The 22,284-nt window shown below is 40.1% G+C and overlaps 1 protein-coding gene across 3 annotated transcripts in view; it reads right to left on the bottom strand.

Annotated features, from left to right (window-relative positions):
* The window catches only part of AP4E1 (adaptor related protein complex 4 subunit epsilon 1), a 150,936-nt gene that overhangs the window by 20,805 nt on the left and 107,847 nt on the right, over positions 1 to 22,284 (bottom strand). For all 3 annotated transcript variants that reach the window (XM_030189418.1, XM_030189430.1, XM_030189424.1), the window contains 3 exons: positions 10,691 to 10,826; positions 5,484 to 5,724; positions 3,915 to 4,457 (listed from right to left, as the gene is read on the bottom strand). In XM_030189418.1, the coding sequence (XP_030045278.1) occupies positions 3,915 to 4,457; positions 5,484 to 5,724; positions 10,691 to 10,826 (920 nt within the window). The remainder of the gene's footprint in view (positions 1 to 3,914; positions 4,458 to 5,483; positions 5,725 to 10,690; positions 10,827 to 22,284) is intronic.

The raw sequence follows: 22,284 nt of genomic DNA, 5'->3' as shown, positions 1-22,284 counted from the left end.
AAGCAAATAGAACGTTAGGTATTATTAGGAAAAGAATGGAAAACAAAAATGAGGACGTTATAATGCCCTTGTATCGCTCCATGATGCGACCGCACCTTGAATATTGTGTTCAATTCTGGTCGCTGCATCTCAAAAAAGATACAGTGGAATTAGAAAAGGTGCAGAGAAGGGTGACGAAAATGATAAAGGAGATGGGACGACTTCCCTATGAGGAAAGGCTAAAGCGGCTAGGGCTCTTCAGCTTGGAGAAAAGACGGCTGAGGGGAGATATGATAGAGGTCTATAAAATAATGAGTGGAATGGAAAGGGTAGACATGAAGCGTCTGTTTATGGTTTCCAAAAATACTAAGACTAGGGAGCATGCGATGAAGCTACAAAGTAGTAAATTTAAAACGAATCGAAGAAAATGTTTTGTCACTCAACGTGTAATTAAATTCTGGAATTCATTGCCAGAGAATGTGGTAAAGGCGGTTAGCTTGGCACAGTTTAAAAAAGGTTTGGATGGCTTCCTAAAGGAAAAGTCTATAGACCATTATTAAATTGGACTTGGCGAAAATCCACTATTTCTGGAATAAGCAGTATAAAATGTTTTGCACTTTTTTGGGATCTTGCCAGGTATTTGTGACATGGATTGGCCACTTTTGGAAACAGGATGCTGGGCTTGATGGACCTTTGGTCTGTCCCAGTATGGCAATACTTATGTACCAATGTAACACCACCATCTATATATTTTTTCAAAAAAATTGAGATTGATATATCCAAGTTTCTTCAAACTTAATGATAAACAAATTGGCAATGGAGGGCACAAAAGTTGTCCTTCATATTTTTAACACCTCACAAGACTAACTGTTTAAAAATTTCTAACACAGGATCCAAAAATCCTGTTGGCTTCTAATTAGATTTGGTATTAATGAGTGTTCTATCATTCCCAATTTCTTTGTCTTGAAAAAAGATTTTTAGTTGAAGTCGCCTCAAAAATCTTTCTAAGTGTATGTTGAATCTGAAATCATCAAAATAATATGAGGGAACGAAAGAAAATCCCTTTGTCAATAAGCTCTCTTCACATGCACTTATATTACATGATGAGAAATTGATCACCACTGGCTTTCACCTCTCTGGGATCTTGGTCCATGGTCTGTTCTGTTGATTGCCCCTTCCTCTTTTGAATTTCTGTTGCCTAAAAAATTACAACTCTCATCACTACTTGAACAACTCTCATTGGATGATGTAAAAGAAAATGTATCATCTCGATCTGTATGTCCTGCCAACTCTTTCATATTATCTTTTTTATCCATCCATGGATAAATGTTCTTATTTTGAACATCTTTTTCATTTCTGTAAAATTCTCAACCTTTTCTTTCATAACTGAAATTGTTTATCAAATTCTTCCTTGTTATTACTCTACTTCAATTTATCCATTTCAATGTTTAATTCAACAACAGGAATTGATGTGGGGTTTCAGATTAAATACCCCTGAACAGATGGGTCTAAATGGTAAGATTGAATGGCATGCCTTTTATTAATGAAATAATTCAACAACATTAGGAAGTGATGTCATTGTCAAATTCAAGTTGAAAGGATGAAGGCGTCTGAAGTGGCATCATTTTGTTTAAGGGTTGAGCGTGAGGCTGTGTTTTGTGAACAGCATGGAATATTTTAATGACTTTTTCTCCATTAATCATTCTATTATTATTCATTCTTCAGACTGGTGGAGCAACAGTAATAACAGCATTAACCCCTGAAGAAGTCAAATTATTTGTGTGAAACGGGGCTCTGTTGGGCATTAAGATAAGTGCTGATTTTATTATACTGAAGTTTGTCTCCATGCAGTTTGATTATTTTATTGAATGAATATTTTTGAAGAAAAATAAGGAAAGAAATGAAAATGTAAAAATACAAAGGTTAAATATTTAAAAAATTGGGAGTTTTTTTTTAGACCAATGATAGAGATTTGACCCGTTTTTGGAAAGCAAAAAAATCTTTGTATGCTTTCTTGAGGTCTCTGAAGTCTTTTTCTCCCATGCACATACACATGTATAAAATGTCTACAGAAGTACTTCAAATCAACAATGATATATGTGTATAGAATACAGATGAATTGGAAGAACAATAATGATTTTTTGATCAGATTTCTGGTATATTCTTTATAATTGCTGCACAAACTTAAACCAGTTACTGATTTATGATACTGGCTCAAATATTCCACCCACCACACTGTCTATGCTTGTACTCCTGGGAGTTTGAGGTTCATCTGGTCAACAATGCCTTCTGCAGTAGGCAAATACGTGTCCATACCCACAGCACTATGCTTAGGGTTACTGCCATGGCACTTAAGATTTGCTGATACCCTCACCCCTGAGAGTTCCTCTTGGCCCAGAGATCTTGGACCTGCTCCTGTAACTTCTGCTCTCTGGCCTGTGACACTGTAACTTGGCCTGAACTGGTATACAAACTGAGCTCCCAAATACTCCAAAGATTGTGAAGGCTCAAGGTTTTTTTTTGTTCTTGTTTATCATCAAGCCCAAGATTCCAATTTATGGAATACTACAGACTCTCCTTTTCCATTTTCACCTTTAACAGCCAACTGTCCAGCTATTGGTAACCCTTATGAAGAAGGCTGCTACCACCACAATTATCTTGGAGAACTGCATGGGTGTCTGGCCATAGGAATTAGTGCTACTGCTGTATGACAGGTTTGCTACAAGTATGATGAATTGGGATTTTTTTTCAGGTTTTGTATTTCACAGTGTGCCTGGTAGTAGAGAGATTTTTGTTACTATTGATCAAATGAGACGAGAATCAGAATATATTTTGCTGGATTTTTGTGGATGCAAAGCATGTTTACATTTAACTCATAAAAACTGCTATACTGTGTCAGACCAAAAGTCCTTGAAATAATTAAGTTATATTTACAATGTTAGCTATAGTTCTTCTTGTTTTCAGGTTTGAAGATATCATTATTATTAAATCAGTTAATAATTTTACACAATCTTTGCCCTGGGTGATGCATTTCCTTTGTCTGTGTGTTTGCAGAGCTGGAGTGGCTGCATTTATAAATGAGAGAAAATTTTATAATACTATGCAGTATTCCTCCATCCCAACCCAGCTAATCCTTCATGCCACCAGACTGCCAAACGTTTCTGGGAAGAACGTGGTATCAAATGTGTAAATGTTGAGAAAAACACTGATTAATCCAAGATTTTGTTCATAATATGGCAAAAATATACTATTAGTGATATTCTTTAAATATTTTTAACTAAACATATGAATTTTCTAAGTATATGTATACGGCAGCTTCCTTTCTATCCACAAATGAAGCATTGTGTGTGTCAGAGTAAGTTCATGTCTAGTCTTGGCCCTGCCCCCAGCTCCACTTTTCGTCTACAAATGAAGCCCTGGCTTGGCTAAAAGTTACTGAAACTGCTCTCTCAAAATTTCAGTGAAGAAGGGAAGCCTTACTTAACCCTGAAGAAAATCAGAAAGAAAACAAAATTTTCTATGTGTGCATACACCACTATAATTTAACACAAGGCATTTGAAGAAGGACCTCTCTACTTGAAGCAAACTCAAATGAGATTCAGGATGTTTAACTGTGGTCCGAGATGCATTGCTACAGCACTTCTGAAATGTTGCCACTAAGAATTAACTAAGGGGTCCTTTTACTAATATGCGCTAACAGATTTTGTGCCAGCTAAATGCTAAGATGCCCATAGGTATACAATTAGCATCTTAGCACTTAGTGCATGCTAAATTCATTAGTGCACCTTAGTAAAAGGATCCCTAAATGTGAAAGGGAAAGAAAGGCATAAAAGCAATAAAGAGCTGCTTAATACTCTTAACTCACAGGACTGTATCAATCCCCTTTCACCAGCTGCATGAGAATAACTAAATGAATGCAAATACAATTAACTTACCTTAAAAGTATCAGAATCTGTGAACATTAAGCTCACAGTGTTAAGTGCTGAGCTGCTCTTGTTAACAATAAATAAGAGAAGTGACAAACTGTCCTCCTTCCAGACTTTGCAAGAATAGACACTTAAGGCATCATTTTCAGCAAGCTCCTGGATATCTGAATGAGGCTCCTCAGCCAGATCCAAAGGTAAAGAAGGTCTGCAGTGATTTTTACTTTCTTCCATTTGTAGAGGGTGAAAAATGTTCAGGTTATTGCTAGAAAACAGGGATGAAAGCTTTGCACTGAGGCCAACTTCATTCAGGGACTTCGATCTTTCCAGTGGTACCTTAGATTCCAAACATTCGGGAGAATGCAGTGAGGATTTCCTTAGCATTGGCAGCTCAATTGAATGACTGCGCTGCTCAGAGTTACTATGTCCAGCATCAAGGACAGGCCTGAATGATGAGGAAGCAAGGTTTTGGACAAGGGATGCTTTGTCATTTTTCATTTTATGTGATTTAGGGCTTTTTTTGAACTTTTGAGTTGAATGTTCCGACTTTCCCATCTGCAAATTATGAAGGTAAAACAAATAAAAATACATGAATATCACTAAGAAATAACCAGGTTCACTACAAATTTATAACATTTTTCCTTCACTGCAGTGTACTGCTAGCCATACTAATCCTAAAGAAAACTGGAATCTTTGCTGGTTGTGACAAACAGAACTTTGAGGTCTCAATAACTCATGCAACTATCAACCACGGATAATTCTTATGCTACACTCTGAAATGGATCGCAAATGGTAAAAGAACCCAGTCCACTCCTTTAAAATATTTCACTATAATTTTAACAGGCATTCAACTTGCTCAGCAGTAATGCTGTGTACTGCCATGCAAACAGACCTGAATGCTATTCCCAGGTCAGCATTCAAATCCCCTGGCAAAAAGGACTCCCATTCAGCTAACAGCTTAGTGGTCCAATCTGGGACTTATGATCACAAGGTTCCAGAAGACACCTTTACCAGGGACCAAAACACCAAGAACTGAACTGAGTTGGTTATGGATTTAAATCAGGGAAAGATATATCCAGGTAGTTGTGAATGGAGGCCCTCGTTCACATGACAGCTCACTTGTGCACATCTATACGACAAAATAAATCTCTTCAGTGATAAATCTTCCATGCAGTCTACTTTGAAATTTGTCTTTTGTATGGCTCATATACTTACAGCAACTATGACATTACATTTAGGTGGATCATTCAATGACCTCAGAATCAGCAGAGCATATCAATGTGATATTTTCACATCTGTAGATAAGGCATCATCATATTTTATATTGCACTGGAGAATCTTTAGTTTTCCATGCATGCCTCAAGTATCCCAGTTTGTGTGGATACTTGTGATAAATGGCATGGAAGATCAAAGCCAATGATCAACTGTGTGATCCTTCATGAGGTGTTTGTCAGTTTTCAAGCTAAACCCACTGAGAAACGCACTTAAAAAATGCTCTTATATGCAATGTATTTGATTCTTAAGTAGAATGAATTGTTCAATTTGATACATGTTATTGAAACTAATTAGAAAATAACTTACCAAACTGATAGCACTGCTGGACCCTAGTCCAATAAATAATGTCGAGGCTAGGTGCTGTTTTTCTTTCTCCTCTTCTGAGATAGCATCCTTGGACTCATTGGCTGGAGGCATAGCGGATTCAGTAGCATCTCCCATGGGAACAGTAGCCTGGGACACATTTCCTATTTTACTTTCCTTTTTCAGAAGATAGCCTTCTTTTCCCCACACTTTTTGCACACCCTCAATCTTTAGGAGATTTGCCCTTTAAAAAGTAATTTATAATAATGAAGAGTTTTGGGGGGGCAGGTGTTTCTTTGCACTAATATATATACGAACATACAATAGATTGCCTCACAATTCATGTGAAAAAAAACCCTCATTAGTGATCGGTACCTTTCACATTTATCTTTTAAGACTTGCAAACTGAGGAGTTCTTTTACTAAGGTATGCTAAAATAATACGACGCCCATTATATTCCTATGGGTGTCTTATTCACGCTAACTGTTAGTACACCTTAATAAATGGACCCTTAAGTTTGGAGCTGAGGTGGTCACTAGATGCCAGACACACAAAACTCAAGTTAACTTAGGTTTGACAGCACTAGGTAAAATTTGGTATTATCTACTCATTTTCTTTTCTTGAGGGCTATTACACCAGTTCAGAACAAGTGGATATCAGGGGATCAATCAGCAGATGGAGACAGAGAACAAAGACTTATGAACCTATATGGGGCTCCATATTGCACTTGCTATTTATTATTTCTGTAAGCAAATAAAGATAGAAAAATCTCCCTCTATATTCTTCCAGAAAAGTGGGGGGGGGGGGGGGGGGGGGGGGGGGGGAAGGGGCAGAAATCTAAGGTTTCAAGTGAAGAATAACCACAAACTTCAGAAAACTGTAAACTAACTAGTTTTTCCCAAATCAAGAATAAACAAGTTTTCTCAGTACATCAAGGAGAGACTATGGACTGGCCTGATAAAACTCAAGGAAAGAAAATTAGCAGGTAAGACTAAATTTACCTTCCTGATCCACTAGACCAGCTCAGAACTAATGAAATGCAACAAAGCACCCTCAAACTGGGCAGGATTCTGAAACTGGGCAGGAGTGGAGGAGTGGCCTAGTGGTTAGGGTGGTGGACTTTGGTCCTGGGGAACTGAGGAACTGAGTTTGATTCCCACTTCAGGCACAGGCAGCTCCTTGTGACTCTGGGCAAGTCACTTAACCCTCCATTGCCCCATGTAAGCCGCAGTAAGCCGCACTGAGCCTGCCATGAGTGGGAAAGCGCGGGGTACAAATGTAACAAAAAAAAAAAAAAAACACCTGCTCTAAGCTCTACTTATTTAAGCCTAATCACTTCCTCTTTCTTCCCTACTTAATCTCTACACCCTACTAACTGTATCTGATATTCTGTAATGACAATGTCATAACAAAACTATGTAAGCCACATTGAGCCTGCAAATAGGTGGGATAATGTGGGATACAAATGCAATAAATAATAATAATAATACTGTACCAAATGCTGCTTCTTCCCTGGTGATGACATCCAGCCTACAGTGCTTTGAGAAAATATGCACAGACAACTTGCATTGTGGCTATAGAAATCTCAATTGGAGACTTCACATGCAACTCCATCTCTAAAGCTGCCAATCTTTTGGTTGACTGAGTCTTGAAGGTACCTTCACATTCTGTCTTGTTGCCATCAAATCTGTGACCAGAATGTCCCGCTGATTCTTGATCAGAGAGGCAGCCTCCTATGATAGTTCCCATTCTCCCAGATCCAGAGTGTGCTTGCTCAGAATATCCACCTGTATGTTCTGGTTGCCAGTGATGTTAGCCACAAATAATGCCTGAAGATGGGGCTTGGCCCACAGTAGCAGTACAGGGGCTTCCTGGACTATCACTGCACTCTTTGGTCCACTCTGTCAAATAGTTGGAAAATTCTGCAGCTGATTTGCCCTGGTACAGAGGTCCGAAGGCTTGCACAGCTTTGCATACAACTCAGCTTTCCAACTACTTGATGGACCAGGACTCCTCAACAGCTGGGCACTACCTTTCTGCTTTCTGCCCCCTCCCCCAAAGCCACTTAGACTGGTGTTCATTGTTATAACTGTCCAACTGGGCATTTCCACATCTGCCCCCTTCAGCAGATTCTGAGTATCCAACCATCATTTTGGGCTGTCCCAGGCAAACCATGTCCAGGGAAGACAATACTTGTATCTCTGCAACTGCAACTGCACAGACCACTAGTCCAGCAGAGATTTCAGCAAAGATTTCTGCAGAGGCTGCACATGTGCTCAAGCTCACGACATCAACTCGATGCAGCCATGGAATATAATACAATTTCCATGTCCTTGAAGCCCTCTGTCATTAAGCCCCTCTACCTGGGGAGGAAAACCTTTCCCATTTGCATGTTGAATTATGCCCCGAGGTAATTAACAGACAGAGGACAACAATTTGTTTTTCACAAAATTCACAATCCAAGCTAGCAATTGCAATATCACTGGAGAAAGTGGCTTGCATGAATCAGGTCTTCTACGAATGATTTAGCATCGGGTTCCCCACGCTACGGGAGAGAGCCAGCCCCCTTCTGTCCTTGCTCTGGTCCCGAGGCATGCAGTTCTGCTTGTCAGCCAGAGCCGGCCAGCTATCCCTGGACAACCAAGGCTCCTCGGTGCTGCAGTATCATTCTGTTTAGGGGGGATTCTGACTTAGAGGCGTTCAGTCATAATCTCACGGGAGCTTTACCCCACTGGCTCCTCAGTCAAGCTCATACCAGAGAGGATGACAATTTGTTTCTCACTAAATTCATAATCCATCCTAGCAACTGCAATGACAATCACTGGAGAAGTGGTTTGCATGAACCAGGATACCTTCCTTTCAAAGTACCATGGCCATCACCACCATCATTACCACTGAGAATATTTGAGGGACCTTCTGCCACCAAAAGGTATAGCTTACTATCAGTCCACCATCCAAAGCCACCAAAAGGGAGGAGGAGGAGGAGGGTGGAAGAATGCTGAGCACCCACAAAAACTAAAGCTACAATGGTCGCTGTTCTTTCGATTTGTAGACGATCCATGCAGCTCTGTGAACAGACATTTGTTGCTGATAACTCCGGTGCCAGCATCCTCACTGCCACTTTAAATCGTGGCTCTGCTTGCCCCGTTATGCAATTCAAAGCATCCTGCTGCCCTGCTATAGCAGAAGCCTCACTGCCCCGATATCTGCCAGATGGAACAGCATTTGGTATGTTTCAATTGTACCTTCATTTTCTCTCCACCACTACCACACTAACAGTCCTCTCACACTTGACAGATGGGCCCAGCAAGCATGGCTCATGGCATTTAAACTGTTTCTTTGGCACTACACTCAGGGTGAAACAAATTGTTAACCAACAAATGAAACTGATAGAAGTTTCCATAAATGGCTTAGCACCACTCCCCTTAACAGACTTGTATCTTATTCCTCTAAAGATCAAAGTCAGGTGGTGGGAAAGGAGAGGCACATCAGGCCACCAGGCAGACAGGAAAAGACCTCTTCAACTGGGCTCAGGAGCTGTATCACACCAGCTCAGAACACAACCACACCCATCATCACAGAGAAATACTGAAAGCAAGTGCTGCACAGCACCCTAATATAGAGCAAGTCTCACAAGTCTGTTTTCTGTCTTCATCTGCTAATTGATAGGCATAACCCATTAGTTTAGGGCTGGTCTGGTGGATAATAAGTATAAAGTCTTACTAAGGTGCACTGAAAAATGGCCTGCAGTAGTGTAGGCGTGTGTTTTGGGCGAACGCAAAATTATTTTTCAGCGCACCTACAAAATATGCCTTTTTTTAAATTTTTGTTGAAAATGGACGTGTGGCAAAATGAAAATTGCTGCGTGTCCATTTTGGGTCTGAGATCTTACCACCAGCCACTGGCTTAGTGGTAAGGTCTCACATAGTAACCGGGCAGTAATGACCTACGCGCCGCCAGAAATTAAAAAATAGTTTTCAGACGCACGCCAAAACTGAAATTACCGCAAGAGCCACGCAGTAACCTGGCGGTAACTCCAATCTGACACGCGTAGGCGCCTATGCAGCTTAGTAAAAGGGCCCCTAAATATTTGTTAAAAATGAAGTACATTACCTACATCACAATATTTTCAATGGATACAACTTCCATCATTGTATGCAAAACAGTGTCAACCTTCCGAGAGCCTTAGTACTGGTACCATCATTGTTAAAGTTGATTATTAACCTAACTGCTTTTTGTCATGAGGCTTCAAAAATATTTCTCTGATTCTGCCTTGCAGCAAGAGGTTGGTTTGGAAAAAAGTATGGACTAAGGAGCTTGGAGTTTACTTCTCTCCACAACAGTGGACCCATTTTTTTTATTGGGGGGGGGGGGGGGGGCGGTGACCAGTTACTCTGTCTTCAGCAGTGATTACATGATTAATTATTGTGCGTTTTAGACTCCACCAGCAGCTCTTTAATATCCGGTTGGCTGCATCTCCTAACTGCTGGTCCTGCCAAATGGAAAAAGGTATTTTTGCGCATGTTATCTTAATGTAACAATACCTTTACTTTTTGGAAGGAAGTCTGAAAACAATATCCATTTGAAATCATTATGGCAGATGATACATTGTATTATAGTAAGTGTATTCAACTATGGAAACCGATTGAGCAGTACCTTGTAGAGCAATTATGTGAATGACTATTGACAATATTTATACTGTTTTAGCTCCATTTCAGCTTTATTTTTTTTTTAACTGTGTCCTACATAATATTCCTTGTAATTGGTGTTTTAAATCTGGGCTATTTATCTATGTTAAACCATTTACAAAAATAAACCCTGATTTAAGCAAGAATAACTGATATCTCTAGGTGGTTATTGCCCTGTCATTTGCTAACTACCAGTATAAGACATGTACTATAACAAAAAAAATATCACAAAGGGTTCTGCTCATCTACATATCAGCTGCAGATCTGGCAACATTTACTGTAAATGTCAGTTAAATTTTACTGAGCCTCAAGTCAGCAGGTTGCTAGAATGCAAAATAAATTTCCAAGAAACAATGACCAGACCTCCATTGGTTAAAAAGAGTTGTGGGATTAAAAACAGTTCTGAATGCATAGTGGTATATACAGACTAAACTGCAGCAGAGTAGGAAGTACAAGAGAAATTAGATTTGTCTATTACACAAGTGCTAAGCCTTTTGGAACTTCTCTCAGGTACACACTTACTCTTTCAGTCCTGGCTCAGTGCTGTTGACAGAGAACTCTGAACCAAGGGAGAGACCCGAAGGAGACTGCCTTCCAGTGACAACAGAAGAAGGAAGGCTCGAAGAAAATGATGGCCCATACGGCTCAAAGCTTAAAGCTGAAACCAAAAATTGACAGATTAAAACAAAAAAAACAAACCTTCTGTGTTCTAGAGAGCAACTTATTTTAAATTGTTTATAATCTGTCAATCCAAAATAAGAATTAGTTCTCAATGGAGCACAATCACAAAATAAAAAGTAGAATTACATATAACCAACATACAGACAAAACACAGCACTTACATTCATAAACCAAATTGAAACAAGGTACACAAAGAGGCATATTTTCAAAGCACTCAGATTTTCAAAGTTACATAGGGGACATTTTCGATATGATGTCTAAGTCCAACTTTACACATTCTGCAAAAAAAATGTTCAAAATCTGAACAGGAAAGTAGTTCATTTTCAAAAAAGAAAAACGTCTATCTTTGACTGGTACGAAATTATTTGAGGTTTAAGAAGTTGAAATCATATCTTGCCTCACACACATTTCTCAGTTTTGTGCTGTAAGCAGGAGTTGTGTTTTAAATGTCATTTTATTTATATGTCTGGTTGACAATGGGGCTCATTTTCAAAGTACTTACATTTCAAAGTTCCATAGGTTACTAAGGAGCTCATTTTCAAAAGAAAATAAACGTCCAAAAAGTGGCATAAATCTGCATTTGAATTGGTAAATTCAAAAACAATTTTAGATGTTTTTCTTTGAAGTCCATCAGAAGTGCATTCAAATCACAAGGGGGAGTGTGTTAAGGGCGGGATATGGGTGTTCCTAACACTTAGATGTTTTTCAGCCATAATGGAACAAAATAAGTGTCCAGGACTAAAACTAAGACGTTTTGCACTAGACCTGTTTTTATAACGAATAAGGCACAGAAGAATGCCCTAAATGACCAGATGACCACTGGAGAGAATCAGGGGTGACCCCCCCCCAATACCCCCAATGGTTACTGACCCCCCCCCCTCCCAACCCCCACAAATGTGAATACAAATATGATTTAGCAGCCTCTATGACAGCCTCAGATGTTACAGCCAGGTCTATTAGAGCAGCATGCAGGTCATAAGTACAGAAGCATTGCCATACTAGGATAGACCGAAGGTACATCAAGCCCAGCAACCTGTTTCTAACAGTGGCCAATCCAGGTCACAAGTACTTGGCAAGATCCCAAAAAAGTACAATACATTTTATGCTGCTTATCCTAGAAAAAAAGCAGTGGATTTTCTCCAAGCCCATTTCAATAATGGTCTATGACCCTTAGGAAGCCATCCAAACCTTTTTTAAACCCCACTAAGCTAAATGCTTTTACTAAATTCTCTGGCAACAGTTTAATTACATGTTTGAGTGAAGAAAAATCTTCTATGATTCATTTTAAATTTACTAATTTGTAGCTTCATTGCATTCCCCCTCGTACTAGTATTTTTGGAAAGAGTAAAAAAGCGATTCACGTCTACCTGTTCCACTCTGTTTCTTATAAGGTTTTGTGCTTTGAATTTTTTTTTTTTTTTTTGGGGGGGGGGGTCCATTAAAAAAAAAAAAAAAGTCCAAATGAAAAAAATGTAGAAAATCAAGCCACTGGGATATAGGACGGCCAGCATTTTTGGCAGACTGCTCTCCCAGACATCCCAAAAGATAAATGGGGCACCCTAGGAGGCACTGCAGTGGACTTCAAAAACATGCTCCCAGGTACACATCTCACCATTGTTCCCTTGTCTGCTCAGCCCCCCCCCCCCCAAAAAAAAAAACCCACCTGCCCACAACTGTACACCAAGACAATAGCCCTTATGGGTGAAGGGGGCACACACACACATACATATATATATACATATATACACACACAGCGTATATACCTCTATACATATGTATATACCTATACAGTTCCACAATAGGAACTGTAGTGCATCACCATTTACCTGATATTCCGAATGTTATCTCCCTATACCTGATTGCCTAATTCAATAATGTTATCCATGTTCTTTATGTAATACCAATTGTATCTTTTACACTGCTATGGCGAATACCATGACGGAACATTGTAAGCCACACTGAGCCTGCAAATAGGTGGGAAAATGTGGGATACAAATGCAACAAATAAATATGTGGGTACAGTGAGTTTCCAGTGAGTTTTGGAGGGCTCACAGTTTCCCCCACAAATGTGACAGGTAGAGGGAGATAGGGACCAGAGTCCCCCACTCCATGGTGCACTGCACTGTACTGACCACTACACTACTCCAAAGTTCAGACCAAAGGTTCCAGAGGAGATCCGGGAAATTAAAGACCATATTCTCTAATATGGTAGAGAATATTATAAAGAACAAAATTACAGAGCATATTCAAAAGCATGGATTAATGAGACAAAACCAATATGGATTTAGTGAAGGGAAATCTTGCCTCACCAATCTATTACATTTCTTCGATAGGGTGAACAAACATGTGAATAAAGGGGAGCTGGTCGATATTGTGTATCTGGATTTTCAAAAGGCGTATGATAAAGTACCTCATGAAAGACTCCAGAGGAACTTGGAAAGTCATGGAATAGGAGGTAGTGTCCTATTGTGGATTAAAAACTGGTTAAAAGATAGAAAACAGAGAGTAGGGTTACATGGTCAATAGAGAAAGGTAGATAGTGGGGTTCCCCAGGGGTCTGTGCTGGGACCGCTGCTTTTTAACATATTTATAAATGATCTAGAGATGGGAGTAACTAGTGAGGTAATTAAGTTTGCTGATGACACAAAATTATTCAAAGTGGTTAAATCCCGACAGGAATGTGAAAAATTACAAGAGGACCTTATGAGACTGGGAGACTGGACATCTAAATGGCAGATGACTTTTAATGTGAGCAAGTGCAAAGTGATGCATGTGGGAAAGAGGAACACGAATTATAGCTATGTAATGCAAGATTCCACGTTAGGAGTCACCGACCAGGAAAGAGATCTAGGCGTCGTCGTTGATGATACGTTGAAACCCTCTGCTCAGTGTGCGGAGCAGTGGCAGCTAAGAAAGCAAATAGAATGTTAGGTATTATTAGAAAAGTAATGGAAAACAAAAATGAGTCCATTATAATGCCTTTGTATTGCTCTATGGTGCAACCACACCTCTAATATTGTGTCCAATTCTGATCACCACATCTCAAAAAAAGATATAGTGGAATTAGAAAAGATACAGAGAAGGGCGGCGAAAATGATAAAGGGGATGGGAAGATTCCCCTATGAGGAAAGGCTGAAACGGTAAGGGCTCTTCAGCTTGGAGAAAAGACGACTGAGCGGAGATATGATAGAGGTCTATAAAATAATGAGTGGAATGGAACAAGTAGAGGTGAATCGCTTGTTTACTCTTTCCAAAAATACTAGGACTAGGGGGTGCATCATGAAGCTACAAATTAGTAAATTTAAAACGAATCATAGAAAATTTTTCTTCACTCAACATGTAATTGAACTGTGGAATTTCTTGCCAGAGAATGTAGTAAAAGTGGTTAGCTTAGTGGGGTTTAAAAAAGGTTTGGATGGCCTCCTAAAGGAAAAGTTCATAGACCATTATTAAAATGGGCTTAGAGAAAATCCACTGCTTTTTTTCTAGGATAAGCAGCATAAAATGTATTGTACTTTTTGGAGATCTTGCCAGGTACTTGGGTTTTTTTTTTTTTAGATTTTTTTTTTAAATACATCAAAAACAGAAAGATAGTATAACAGAATAAAGTACACAATAAAGAACACAATGCTGAGTCCAAATCCTAATGGCAGGCCGTAGTTGAGAGAAAAACATCTAAAGATTTCCATTTATGAAGACCAGTTTATGCCCTGTAACAGAATTTACAGCCTACTGCTCGTATTTTTTTTTGTATAGTAAAATCCAGTTCCACCAAAGCACCACATTCACTTGGGACTTGTCTTTCTAGTGCGAGATGATCAATTTCAATGCAACTGAGACCAAGAAGTCAAACAGTAACTTATCATATTCTGAAAAGAGAAATGAGATGCAAACATATTTCCAGATGATATATTTGGGTGAAAAAGATTTGTGGAAACCAAAAATCTTTTTCAATCTTCCCCAGACATCGGACCAAAATATTACAAGATGAGGACATTCCAACAATAGATGTACAAGAGTTCCTGTTTTGTTTTTACATGACCAACACAAATCACTCTCAGAGGACCTAGACAATTTACTCTTTCTAGGCATCCAAAGGGCCCTGTGATACATGAAGAAAAGAGGTTTTGTTATAGCAGCCGACAAAGAGGCCCTTGGGCCAGTCGACCAAACACGAGACCATTGAGTGTCAGACAATGAATCAGCGAGATCCAGTTCCCACAGCGAAGAACTTTTCTCGAGTCCGAGAAGGGGTCATGATGCCCATCCTGGACACTATATATGTGGAGGGTGTATGTGCTGTCAATATGTTTCTGAGGGGGACAAGATTCAGCTTCCACACAGTACCCACCAGTTCTATATGCATAAAAGGACCAACTGCGATTCTAGGGGCGTGACTTACTGTATTTGGTGCCCCTGCTATATGTTTTACATTGGACATACTACTCGTAAGATAAAGACTCGCATTGGTGAGCATATTAGTAATATTCGTACTTGTAAGGCGGAGGCACCCCTGTCAGCTCACTGGCAGGAGTATCATCATAATACTGCAGATTTGCGATACACAGTCCTCCTTCAGATTTCATTGACAAGAGGGGGCTCCTTGAGTAACTTACTGATTCAAAAGGAACAGCACTTTATTTTTTCCTGGGACACGGTACAACCTCGTGGGCTGAATAGGTAGGTTGAGTGGCTGTGAGAATGTAAGGGATGTTTGGGTCTAGGTATAGTGATTTTGTGAGCAGATATTTTAGGGAGATATGTAGGGGGATGGGAGCATTAGCTCTGTGGGTTTTGTGTTTTTGTGTTGTAGTTTGGTTTTTTGACGGATATTTAAAGCGTGTGAGCTAGTAATGTCACATGCTCCACGCTGTTGGAAGGCAGAGTTCTGATGTGGACCCATTCGGGGTTTGTGTCTGCAACTGTGTTTTCAGCTGGTTTAGTAAGTATGATTGAACCCTGTGTTTTTATTTAGGAGCTTAGGGTTAAAGTGCATGTTCCTGCTTGTGTGATAGGTATATAGCTAACTTTTATGTTGGTTTGTAGATTCCCTTTCTGATGATGCAACGTGAAACTCGGCCAGAGTCAAAGGGAACTATTTGAACTCGTAAGAATGGATAGGATGAAAGGATAGTATGTGGAGTTTGAACAAGAGCACAATTTACCCTCAAGGGAAGTAAACCCTACATGTTATTTCTGAATCACTGTATTATTGTATAATACTGTTTTTCGGATATTTATGATATTACATATGGGAAATTACATATTTAGGTAAGGCTGTTACATATTCACTTTGCAGTGGTCTAAGTACATGGTTCAGTACATCTACTTATGTTTAGAAAACAGCACAGTTGTACCTCCTGATCCTTGAGTAATTTAATATGCAATGTGCCATGTATATTGAATATTGAAGAGTTCTGGTATAAATGAGTATATATAAAATTGATTTCAATATATATCTATATATATATGTGCACATAGTAACATAGTAAATGACGGCAGAAAAAGACCTGCATGGTCCATCCAGTCTGCCCAACAAGACAAACTCATATGTGCTACTTTTTGTGTATACCCTACTTTGATTTGTACCTGTCCTCTTCAGGGCACAGACCGTATAAGTCTGTCCAGCACTATCCCCGCCTCCCACCACTGTCTCTGGCACAGACCGTATAAGTCTGCCCGGCACTATCCTCGCCTCCCACTACCGGCTGGCTCTGCCACCCAATCTCGGCTAAGCTCCTTAGGATCCAATCCTTCTGAATAGGATTCCTTTATGTTTATCCCACGCGTGTTTGAATTCTGTTACCATTTTCATTTCCACCACCTCCCGCGGGAGGGCATTCCAAGCATCCACTACTCTCTCCGTGAAAAAATACTTCCTGACATTTTTCTTGAGTCTGCCCTCCTTCAATCTCATTTCATGTCCTCTCGTTCTACCGCCTTCGCACCTCCGGAAAAGGTTCGTTTGCGGATTAATACTTTTCAAATATTTGAACGTCTGTATCATATCACCCCTATTTCTCCTTTCTTCCAGAGTATACATGTTCAGGTCATCAAGTCTCTCCTCATACGTCTTGTAACGCAAATCCCTTACCATTCTCGTAGCTTTTCTTTGCACCGCTTCAATTCTTTTTACATCCTTCGCAAGATACGGCCTCCAAAACTGAACACAATACTCTAAGTGGGGCCTCACCGACGACTTATACAGGGGCATCAACACCTTTCTTCTGCTGGTCACACCTCTCTCTATACAGCCTAACAACCTTCTAGCTACGGCCACCGCCTTGTCACACAGTTTCGTCGCCTCCTGATCCTCAGATACTATCATCCCAAGATCCCTCTCCTCGTCCGTACCTATCAGATTCTCCCTGCCTAACACATACATCTCCCGAGGGTTTCTATTCCCTAAGTGCATCACTTTGCATTTCTTCGCATTGAATTTTAATTGCCAAACCTTAGACCATTCTTCTAGCTTCCTCAGATCCTTTTTCATGTTTTCCACTCCCTCCCGGGTGTCCACTCTGTTGCAGATCTTAGTATCATCCGCAAATAGGCAAACTTTACCTTCTAACCCTTCGGCAATGTCACTCACAAATATATTAAACAGAATCGGTCCCAGCACCGATCCCTGAGGCACACCACTACTCACCTTTCCCTCCTCTGAACGAATTCCATTCACCACCACCCTCTGGCTTCTGTCCGTCAACCAGTTCCTAATCCAGTTCACCACTTCGGGTCCTATCTTCAGCCCTTCCAGTTTATTTAAGAGCCTCCTGTGGGGAACCGTGTCAAAAGCTTTGCCATAGAGTTTGGAGTTAAAACTAATTAGAATTGATTATTATCAGAGCAGCCGCGGTAGGCTTTGTTGTATGTACATACACGACCTAAGGAGGCGGAACACCTAATGTGCTATGATGGTTCTATCTGTGACACTGCCACACATATTCCTTTTGGGGATATAATGGTTGGAATGGGTACAGACTGAGCATATTAATATTATCACTTTGTGAGGTTAATTTGAGGTTAGTTTGATTCTTCAATGTCGCCTTCGGCACCTAACCATCATACCTCTATTCAGAAAACCTGGACTGCCCCTACTTGACATTTCGCCCTTTAGATTGTAAGCTCCTTGGAGCAGGGACTGTCCTTTATGTCAATTTATGTTAATCTGTACAGCGCTACGTAACCCTAGTAGCGCTCTAGAAATGTTAAGTAGTAGTAGTAGTATTGGTAATTGGGTAAGTTCTGAGTTAAAGTTTTAGTTAAAATTTAATGCCAAGAAGTGTAGAGTGATGCACTTGGGGTGCAGAAACCTGAAAGAGAGATACTGGATAGGAGGGAAGAGATTAATAAGCTCAACTCAGGAGAGAGAGCTTGGGGTGTTGGTCTCTGAGAATCTGAAGGTGAAGAAACAATGTGACAAGGCGAGGGCCGTGGCCAGAAGGATGCTAGGCTGTACAGAAAGGGATATAACTAGCAGAAAAAAGGAGGTGCTGATGCCCCTCCACAAGTCGCTGGTGAGGCACCACTTGGAGTATTGTGTTCAGTTTTGGAGACCATATCTAGCTAAGGATGTAAAAAGACTGGAAGCGGTGCAAAGAAAAGCTACAAAAATGGTATGGGATGTACGTTGCAAATTGTATGAGGAGAGACTTGCTGACCTGAACATGCAAACTTTGGAGGAAAGGAGAAACAGGGGTGACATGATAGAGACGTCTGCCCAGTGTACTGCCGCGGCTAAGAAAGCGCACAGAATGTTGAGTATTATTAGGAAAGGGATGGAAAACAAACACGAGGATGTTATAATGCCATTGTATCGCTCCATGGTGCGACCGCACCTCAAGTATTGTGTCCAATTTTGGTCGCTGCATCTCAAAAAAAGATATAAAGGAATTAGAAAAGGTGCAGAGAAGGGTGACGAAAATGATAAAGGGAATGGAACGAATTCCCTATGAGGAAAGGTTAGGGCTCTTCAGCTTGGAGAAAGGGCAGCTGAGGGGTGATATGATAGAAGTCTTCAAGATAATGAGCGGAGTAGAGCGGACAGATGTAAAGCGTTTGTTTACACTTTCAAACAACAACAAAGTCAGAGGACACAAAATGAAGCTAGAATATGGTAGATTTAAAACAAATAGCAGAAAGGTTTTCTTTACTCAGCGTGTAGTTAGACTCTGGAACTCGTTGCCGGAGAATGTAGTGACAGCAGACGGCCTTACGGAATTTAAAGGGAGTTTGGACAGATTCCTGAGGGAAAAGTCCATTGAACATTATTAATTTTATTTTATTTTTTTTTTTTTTTTGGGGGGGGGGGGGGGGGTTGCCGGGTTCTTGAAGCCTGGATTGGCCGCTGTCGGAGACAGGATGCTGGGCTTCATGGACCCTTGGTCTTTTCCCAGTATGGTGGTACTTATGTAAATATTTGAAAGGTATTAATCCGCAAACAAACCTTTTCTGGAGGCAGGAAGGTGGTAGAACTAGAGGACATGAATTGAGGTTGAAGGGAGGGCAGACTCAGGACTAATGTCAAGAAGTATTTTTTCACTGAGAGGGTGGTGGATTCGTGGAATGCCTTCCCGCGGAAGGTGGTGGAGATGAAAACAGTAATGGAATTCAAACATACGTGGGATAAACACAAAAGAAACCTGTTTAAAAGGAATGGATCCACGGAATCTTAGCGGGGATTGGGTGGCGATGCTGGTAATTGAAAAGTGAAACTAGCGCTGGGCAGACTTCTGCGGTCTATACCCTGATTGTGACTGCATAGATAGGGATGGGCTTGAGTGTAAATTTTAAGGGGCTTCGACATTAGCTTCAGAACTTTTAATACATGAAGAGTGCTGGGCAGACTTGTACGGTCCGTGCCCTGAGAATGGCAAGGACAAATCAAACTCAGGTGTGTGTATATATATATATATATATACATATATATAAAGTATCGCATATCAAGCATAATGAGTTTATCTTGTTGAACAGACTGGATGGACCGTACTATGTTACTATATGTTACTATTTTATGTTACTAATCATTTCTATAATGCTACTAGATGTACATAGCGCTGTACAAATTATATGCAGGTACTTTCTCTGTCCCTAGAGGGCTCACAATCTAAGTTTTTGTAGCTGGGGTAATGGAGGGTTACGTGACTTGCCCAAGGTCACAAGGAGCTGCAGTGGGAATTGAACACAGGTTGCCAGGATCAACGCCTGCTGCACTAACCATTAGGCCACTCCTCCTGAAGTGTTTTTTCATTATGTTTACCAAATGAAATAGCCCCTAACAATGTAATCCACATACCAAAAAATAATTATTTGTTTAGCCTCATTTATGCTATGACTACATTTTCCTCCAAGCAAGATAATGTAACCTATTTGTTCATAGTTTATTGCAAGTATTGTTCCATGTTGAAATGCATCAAGACATTTCAACACATGGGGGCGCACTGTGACAAGATGTGGCACAATTCAGTATATTTCTGACTGAAAAAAAAATCAAGAGAAATATGAAATTATTTATAGGGAAAGATCCTGTGAGTATTCACACTTATTTCCTTTTTATTCATTTCTCTCATGTTCAGTATTAAATGTTTTGCAAACGTGTTACATGGTATCACAGGACCCAAATTCAATTCCCAGATCAGGTTTTCCCCTCTCTAAGCCAGCCAGAGCTATGGCTGTTAAGGAGACAGTGTGTAGATAATGAGCACAGGTGTGCAACTTGAAACAGAAGGAAAGGACACTTTGAAACAAGGCAAAAATGCAAAAGCTATCCTGGAGACTCCTGATCTGATAAGACATTCTTGCGTGCAAGTAGGCATGGGAAAGGGGCAATTATGAACAGAAAGAAAAATGTGGCTTAGCATTAGAGGGGAAACAGATGGTATTGAAAGAAAACAGCATGACCTTTGAGGAAGTTAACTGCTGAAGTAATATGAAGCATTGTTTAAAATAAAGGTATATAAACAGTTGAAGCTGTACATTACTCTGGAGAAGTAGTCACAGAGAACACCTCTTTGTGTAGCAGGGCTCTTCTCCTATGAGAAACTATCTGTATTTTGGTAAGTAATAAAGATATTGCTTTTCTCATACGCGTGGCCTTCTTTAGTCTTTTATCACTTCAAATTGTGGGTGATTTGTACATACTAATTTGGGGTGGTGGTAAAAAGGCTAGCATTTAAAACAAGCGCACACAGCACTTGAAGGAAGGAATGATGACAACTAGTTTCTGGTCCATTTTAGAACAAGTTCAAGAAAGAGTTGTCTAGAAAGACTTGTGAGTTGTTCTCCTCTCCCCCAGCAAAGAGCTGTCATTGCAATAGCTGGGTTGAGTTGAGGCAGGGGGAAGGGGAGAATATTATAAAATAGAGGAATTACACGTCATGTAATTTCAAATGAAGGTTCATAGTGCTACAATCCAACAGATGCCAACTCCAATTACATTGGAAGCTCAACAGGAGAATAAAATTGCCCTCCTTTAAGAAAAATAAAATAAAAAATAAAGAAAGTTTCATACTAGGCAAAAGAGCTATGTATATAGATTTTGAATAATGAAATTCGAGCAGGCTGACCCCACACTACGGACAAAGTAACCAGCACAGGTGGGATTACAACTCAGCTCTAATGATTGTTAAAACTCACTGTGAAACAAGACAGACTAACAGAATTAAAATCTGTCATTCCCAGTGGCACCACAACAACCAGCAAAACAGCCATCAACTTAATATAACAGATGTCAATATTAAGATAAAAAGAAGGGGGATGTGGATTTAGAAGATTAAACCAGTACAGCACTGCTGAACAGAACCACCATCCATACCATCCCAATCCATGTTACAACTTTTTCTGTACATCTCCAATATGGTGGCATTACTAAAATGAAATTATATTTATTTAAACAAGTTTGGATTTGCACATCATATAGCTAGACAAGGTATTTACAGTTGCGGTGGGCAGCAGCGATCCTGGAAAGGGGGGTGGTGGCGGTAGTGACAATCCTTAAGGGGAGCGGTGGCCCTGCCCCCCCCCAGACCCGGCGGTTGCGCCCCTGCCCCGGGCCTGGCTCAGTCTCTTGGTGGCCCTGGGAAATGCAATACTTAATACAACAGATAATGAAAAACTAAGAATGTAGCAGAATAACCATAAATAGTATATGAATGAAAAACTTTTGTTTTCCTTGTTCAACCATAATTGCGACTCAAGCAGCAAATATATAAAGTAGTGCTAGACAAGTGCACATACTGTAGCAGAACTTGCTTATCCACTATTACTCTAGCTGAGATCATTTTCATGCACCTTTTCTGCCTCCATGTGCAAATTTTCCTTAAGTTAGTCATCATTACTTTCTAACTAACACCTGTTACTCTGACTTATCTCTCAATCTTAACATCAGCTCGAGGGTAGATAAGGTGTCTCAGTGCCATGTTTTTTTGGTGGTGGGA

Source organism: Microcaecilia unicolor, chromosome 1, assembly GCF_901765095.1.
Source record: "Microcaecilia unicolor chromosome 1, aMicUni1.1, whole genome shotgun sequence".
Taxonomy (NCBI): domain Eukaryota; kingdom Metazoa; phylum Chordata; class Amphibia; order Gymnophiona; family Siphonopidae; genus Microcaecilia; species Microcaecilia unicolor.
The sequence above is the reverse complement of the archived record's forward strand: the minus strand, read 5'-3'. Positions and strand labels throughout refer to the sequence as shown.